This window comes from Rana temporaria, chromosome 4, assembly GCF_905171775.1.
Source record: "Rana temporaria chromosome 4, aRanTem1.1, whole genome shotgun sequence".
Classification (NCBI taxonomy): Eukaryota; Metazoa; Chordata; class Amphibia; order Anura; family Ranidae; genus Rana; species Rana temporaria.
Genome location: NC_053492.1, coordinates 40,833,266 through 40,840,558, shown reverse-complemented (window position 1 = coordinate 40,840,558; position 7,293 = coordinate 40,833,266). Strand labels below are relative to the sequence as shown.

The 7,293-nt window shown below is 42.7% G+C and overlaps 1 protein-coding gene across 1 annotated transcript in view; it reads left to right on the top strand.

The window, feature by feature from the left end:
- Positions 1-1,377: 1,377 nt before the first annotated feature.
- LOC120936165 (cytochrome P450 2K6-like) overlaps positions 1,378-7,293 on the top strand; it is a 41,746-nt gene continuing 35,830 nt past the window's right edge. Inside the window, exons 1-2 of the mRNA XM_040348317.1 lie at positions 1,378-1,563; positions 7,076-7,269. Of these exons, the coding sequence (XP_040204251.1) occupies positions 7,090-7,269 (180 nt within the window). The 5' untranslated portion in view covers positions 1,378-1,563; positions 7,076-7,089. The remainder of the gene's footprint in view (positions 1,564-7,075; positions 7,270-7,293) is intronic.

Here is a 7,293-nt window from a genome sequence, read left to right as displayed (position 1 = left end):
TTTAGAATATTAGTAAATTTGAATATGCGAAAATTCGTAAATGAAAAAAAAAAAAAATTAAATCATAAATTTGGGAATTCGATGAAAATCGTAAATTAAAAAAAAAATTGTAACTTCGAAAAAAAACATAAATTCGGGAATTAGAAAAAAATCGGAAATTCGGAAGTTCAAAAAAATTTGAAAGTCTATTAAAAATCAAAAAGTTTGGGAATTCGAAAAAAAAAATTAATTCAGAAATCCCCAAAAACCTGAAATTCCCAGAAAAATTCGGAAATTCAGAAATTCAAAACCCTGAAAATCTGAAATAATAACTAACTAATAATAACTTAACTATTACTAGCTATTAAATTATAGGTATTGGAATTCCCTTTCAAATTTGGCTGTTAGTGAACGTAACGAATACGAATTTACCTGAAATAAACGAATGTTGCATCTAAACAAATGGAACGTAATAAATTAATAACAATACATTACAATAATAATAATAAAGACTTGTTATTATTATTACTTTGTTCCGTTCAATTTGTTTGTGTTCCACAGTCACATACACAGTCCCGTGTGTGACGTCAAAGCCAAGTAAAGGGAAGATGCCGACTCGGTGAATTCCGGCGGCACTCGTTCCCCTCCAAGTCCGAGGTGCGCTATCAGGGTATAACGCGCACCCCTGCTTTGTCTTCGATTTTCAGGGGGAAAAAGTGCGCGTTATACGCCGATAAATACAGTAATTAATAATAAAAATTACAATAATAATAAAAAAAACTTTTATTATTATTATTATTACTTTGCACTGTTCAATTTGTTTGCGTTCCAAATGGAATGTAACAAATTAATAATAATACATTACATTAATAATAATATTTTTTTTTAATTATTATTAATTTGTTCCGTTCCATTTGTTTAGATGCAGCATTGGTTATGTCGGAAAATTCGTAACTTCGGATAAATATGTATTCGTTACGTTCACTAACAGCCAACTTTGAAAAGAAAATTCCAATACCCATAATTTAATAGTTAGTAATAGTTAAGTTATTATTAGTTATTTTATTTTTTTCGATTTTGGAATTTTTTCAGGTTTTCGAATTTCTAATTTTTTTTTAAATGTCGTTTTTTTTAATTCCTGAATTTCTGATTTATTTTGAATTTCTGATTTTTTTCAGCCCGCTGGGTTGAACAACAAAAAAAAAGCTGCTGGTGTATTAGGCTTTAGGATGGATATGTAGATATTTCCTTAGGAATAGTGGGTGGAAGATATCGGTCATAGTTTTAAAAAGAAAAGTTTAGGTGTGGTAGCCTGCATACAGTACATACTGTACCTTCGCAGTGCAGGTTTCCTTTTCCTTTAACCTCTTTTCTCTATCTATAACCCTCAAGCGCTTTCCTCCTGGCATGTCATTATTTAGTAGTGAATCTAGGGGGAGGAGGAAGAGTAAAGGTTGTGCTGGTTTAGTTTCTCTGAAAGTACAAAGGGACAGATTATCAGACGCTCAGTAATCTAGTCTACTCTTCAGCAGACTCACAGAAAAACATACATGTACTAAGAACAAGATACGTGAGCGCAGAACTGTGAGTACTACTCGATTATCTGTTTTTAGATTAAATTTGCCTTAAACAGTAATCCTACTTTTGATGAGAAAAAAATAATAATCCTTTCTGAGTAATCAGTGAGAATTGCAGGGAGTTGTTGCAAGTTCCTACTTGTTTCTGCTAGGAATGCATTAAAGCAGAAGCCCTCCGGCAAATACTGTAAATGTTGTTTTTCTGTTGAATTCAATGGCTTTTATTATTACAAATTAATACAACCCCTGTCCGTTTTCGTTCAAAAGAGTGTGGCCCAGATTCACAACCGAGATACGACGGCGTATCTCCAGATACACCGTCGTATCTCTGAGTTGCGCCGTCGTATCTATGCGCCTGATTCTTAGAATCAGTTACGCATAGATATCCATTAGATCCAACAGGCGTAAGTCTCTTACGCCGTCGGATCTAAACTGCATTTTTTTTTACCGCTAGGTGGCGCTTCCATCGAATTCCGCGTTGAGTATGCAAATTAGCTAGATATGCAAATTCCCAAACGTACGCGCGGCCGACGCAGGAAAGTTACGACGTTTACGTTAGGCTTTTCCCGACGTAAAGTTGCCCCTGCTATATGAGGCGCAGCCAATGTTAAGTATGGCCGTCGTTCCCGCGTCGAAATTTGAAAAAGTTACGTCGTTTGCATAAGTCATCCGTGAACGGGGCTGGACGTCATTTACGTTCACCTCGAAACCAATGACGTCCCTGCGGCGTACTTTGGAGCAATGCACACTGGGAAACTCCATGGACGGCGCATGCGCCATTCCGAAAAAACTTCAATCACGTCGGGTCACAGTAGTTTTGCATAAAACACGCCCCCCTGATCCAAATTTGAATTAGGCGGGCTTACGCCGGACGATTTACGCTACGCCGCCGCAACTTATGGAGCAAGTGCTTTGAGAATACAACACTTGCCGTGTAAGTTGCGGAGGCGTAACGTAAATCAGATACGCTATGCCTGCACAATTTTACGCGGCTCTACGTGAATCTGCCCCTAAGTTATAAAAAAAGCGTAAGTGAACAGATGCGCCGTCGTATCTATGCGCCTTATTCTCAAGACTAGATACGCCTGAATTCTGGCCTCATCCGACCGACGTAAGTCTCCTACGCCGTCGGATCTTGGGCGCATATTTACGTTGGCCGCTAGGGGTGCTTCCATAGATTTACGCATTGAATATGTAAATGAGCTACATACGCCGATTCACAAACGTACTTGCGCCCGTCGCAGTAAGCTACGCCATTTACGTAAGTCATACGTCCGGTGTACAGTTATCCCTCATAAAGCAGGGGTAAGTCATGTTAGGGTATGGACGTCGGAACAGCCGTCGGATTTTACGTTGTTTACGTAAGTCATACGTGAATGGGGCTGGGCGTAGGTTATGTTCACGTCGTTCGCATTGAGCCGTCGTATCTTAGGGAGTATATGCGACGTGATTCTGAGCATGCGCGAGCATGCGCCGTTCGATCGCCCTTCATTTACATGGGGTCACGGTTAATTTAAATGTAGCACGCCCACTACCTGCCTACTTTGAATTAGGCGGGCTTATGTCCAACCAAATTACGCTACGCCGGCGCAACGTACGGGGCGAGTGCTTTGTGAATACTGCTCTTGCCTCTCAGAGTTACGTTGGCGTAGCGCATATGAGATGGGCTACGACGGAACAAAGATGCGCCAAGCTACCTGAATCTAGCTCTAGTTTTGCAATGATGCAGAGAAGATAGTCTTGTGATTTGGGTGAACCTCCACTTTAAAAAATGTTTTAGCTTTAGAATCACTTTAATGCAAAAGTCTTCCTCTTCTATTGTGTACATGAAACCTGCACAGTAGCACTTCTCTTTTCTTTATGGGTGTAATTCTCAGTATCTAGTTAGGTTGCTTTTAAGAACAGCACTTTACTCTATTTTGGATTCCGGATGTAATTTGCAATATCTGTTCTGGTTCTGTATAAATAATGCACACTAGTCTTTTTCTTGTAGGTGGTTGTGAAGGTTGAAGGTAAAAAACCTTCAGTATGCAGCCCCCCCCGCAGCCCCCCTAATACTTACCCGAGCCTGATCCTGATCCAGCGATGTGCACAAGAATGGGTGCTCTCTTGGATCTCTTGCTCGTCATTGGCTGAGACACAGCAGTAGGAGCTATTGTCAATCACAGCCAGTGAGCCAAAGAGGATAGAGTAGAAGGGTGGGCCGAGCCCTGTTCTGCGTGTTTTATGGTAACACAGAGCAGAGTTCTGAAGCGAGCCGGCATGAGTGCCCCCATAGCAAGTGGCAGAAGAGGAGGAGCCAGGAGTGCCAGGGTCCTGCCAAAAATTGTCCCCCGGCAGATAATGCCCGCTCTGTACTGCACAGGTGCAATGAACCTCCGAAAATCACAGAAGATGAACACAGCTGTCAATCACCTGTACACGGTGCATGCGCAATGAGCACAATATTGTGCCACACGCTGATGCACGCTCCCGATGCTCACTCCACTCTGCAAGGGGCAGGTGTAATACTATTGTATCGTGTAAGGGGCAGATGGCTACAGCAAGGGGCGGATGTGTATTACTATTATATTGTCTGCATTACTATTACTGTATGTCGTGTAAGGCGCGGATGGCTACAGCAAGGGGCGGGTGTATTATTTGGGTGGTTTTATCAAGAAACTACACAATATAATAGTAATACACCCGCCCCTTGCTGTAGCCATCCTCCCCTTACACAATATATAATAGTAATACACATCCGCCCCTTGCTGTAGCCATCCTTACACCCGGCCCTTGCAGACTGGAGCGAGCATCGAGAGCGTGCAGCAATGTCTGTCACAATGTCCTGTTCATTGCGCAGGCGCAGTCTACAGCTGCTTCACATTCGGCAATTTCCAGCAGCTCCGTTTGCTAGAGCACTGCGCCTGCGCAGTCCAGGGTGGACATTATCCGCCAGGGGGACACATCTCGGCAGAACACCGTCAGGGAACCAGAGCAGATAACTATAATAATAGTTTAGCCTTTATTATCACTTTAACCACTTAAAGAGGTGTTCCGCCCCCCCCAAAAAAAACAGCAGCTACACATACTGCAGCTGCTCGCTTTTAAGAAATGGACACTTACCTGTCCTGGAGTCCAGCGATGTTTCCATCAGCTGTCGGGTGCTGCCACCACCATTGTGGCTGGGGTACCCGGAAGTGTAGCCTTTTGGCTTCACACGGGGAACCCTGCTGCTCTGCTCCTCTCTCCTATGGGCCCCCGCGGCCAGGGGAGGGAGGAGCAGCAAACCACAGCCCGGACAAGGATACCAATTGTGACACACACAAATCCCCTTGCTGACTCTCGTGCACACGATCGCGCGTGGCCATCGGCGATCGTGCCCACTGGGCCACGCACATCGGGTCCCCCTCTTAAAGGGAAAGCCGTACCCGTACAGGGATTTTGCCCAGGAGACCCATTTTGCAGCAGTATATCTACGTGAGTCAGTCGGGAATCGGTTAGGTGGTTAAACGTACCTCATTTACAGACCGAAGCTTATTCCTTTGATCTAAAGGACAAAACATTACAATGTTTATAGTAAGCTCAGCGGCCGAGGAATGTTGTGAAACTTGGCAGTGTTTTTTTTTTTTTACAGCTGTCGGCTTGAACAGAGAACTCTGCATAGAATCAGGAAAATGCTTTGTTAAAGTGGAGGTTCACCCTAAAAAAAAATTCTAACAATACATTGAGAAGACTGATTACACTGCGGGTATGCTGTTTTTTTTTTTTTTTTGTACATACCTCGTTATCGCCGGTTTATCCCTCGGCTTCCGGGTATGATTCTTGCAGGTCTGGGCGTTCCTAGTTGATTGATGTTCCTCCGGTCGGAGGAACATCAATCAACTAGGAACGACCCACAAAAATCATACCCGGAAGCCAAGGGATGAAACGGCGATAACGAGGTATGTACGAAAAAAAAAAAAAAAAAAACAGCATACCCGCAGTGTAATCAGTCTTCTCAATGTATCATACCCGGAAGCCAAGGGATGAAACGGCGATAACGAGGTATGTACGAAAAAAAAAAAAAAAAAAACAGCATACCCGCAGTGTAATCAGTCTTCTCAATGTATTGTTAGAAATAGTTTTTAGGGTGAACCTCCACTTTAAGATAGCAAGGGGGAAAGAATTGCGATCTCGATTCTTAACGATTAATCGTGCAGCTCTAATTCTGGGTGTAATAATCAGGATATGTGCTTATGCTGTCAATTTGGACAACTATGCAGTATAATTCTCTTGTTCGTTATACTGGGCATATTTCTAAATATCTATTATTATTCTGTATGAATAAACACATTATTACTTCTCTTGTCCTGCTTACAGGTACATTTTGTAAGTGTAACTCTAGCCCAAATTTTTTTTTTTACGTTTAGGATAGCATAGGGAAGGGTTAACACCTCTGTAACAATTGTTTTGCTGTCTGTGCCCCTGTTCAGAAGATTTCACCTCACTTTCTTTTCTTCTAAAAACATTTTTTACAGGATGGGGAAGCCTGCAGCGCCATTGGGGGAGGGGTCACAGTGACAGGGTGGCACGCTGGGAAGGGAAAATCAGAATCAGAGGCAGGCAAAACAGAGAGGGGGATCAGTATCGGGGAACCTATTACAGGAAGGTTACCCTGTGTCTCTCCTTGCAGCAGCTGAAAGCCGTCAGTATGGGGAGAAACTGGCTTCCAGCTGCTGCAGAGAGCAACACAGGGCATCCTTCTGTAATTGCTGCTCCATCTGACTTAACCTATTCGCCCTGCTTTTCAGGCCCCCCATGTGTGCCCAGGCCCCTTACAAAAGGACTGGTGGTCCCCCTCTATCAGCGTCCCGGCCTTTTCCCATGATAGCTATTACTGGAGGGAATTTCCCTCCAGTAATACATGGATGAGTGTGCTTGGGGTAGAGGGACTTGATTGGCCTGCACAGAGTCCTGACCACAACCCAATAGAACACCTTTGGGATGAATTAGAGTGGAGACTACAAGTCAGGTCTTCTAGTCCACATCAGTGCCTGACCTCACAAACGCACTTCTGGAAGAATGGTCAAACATTCCTATAGACACACTCCTAAACCTTGTGGACAGCCAACTCAATATTGAACTCTACAGACTAAGATTGGGATGCCATCAAAGTTCATGTGCGTGTAAAGGCAGGCGTCCCAATACTTTTCACTAAACATGTCTACATTTACACTGGCTCAATAAGAATGCTGTGTGTGTTTGTGTGTGTGTGTGTGGGGGGGGGGGGGGGCTTTAAAAAAGATGGGACTTATCAGAATGAGATGGGGCTTTCGTGGGACAGTGTGTTTAGCATATTTTTTAAATGCCTCGACAGTACATAGCTGCCAAAAGTGTAGTGTAGTTGATTGTAATGGTAAAGAAGGACAGGGAAGAAAACATATCGGATGTTTTTGTAGATATTTCAAATGTATTTGTTAGTCAATTTATTGATATTTGCCCAATTATGAATTCAAAATTGGTTCAAATTCTACTTTATATCCATTCTCTCTTTTCAGACTTCGAAAGGACCATGCCCTTTTTTGATCCAATTACAGCGCTCATTGCTATTGTCCTATTTGTTCTTGTCCTAAAAAATTTCTACGTGCCAAAGGATGTCCTCATCGGTTTTCCACCTGGCCCAAAAGGTTTGCCAATTATTGGAAATCTTCACATGCTTAATCTGAAGAGACCACAGGAAACTTTCATGCAGGTATTTATTTATTTTTTATAATCT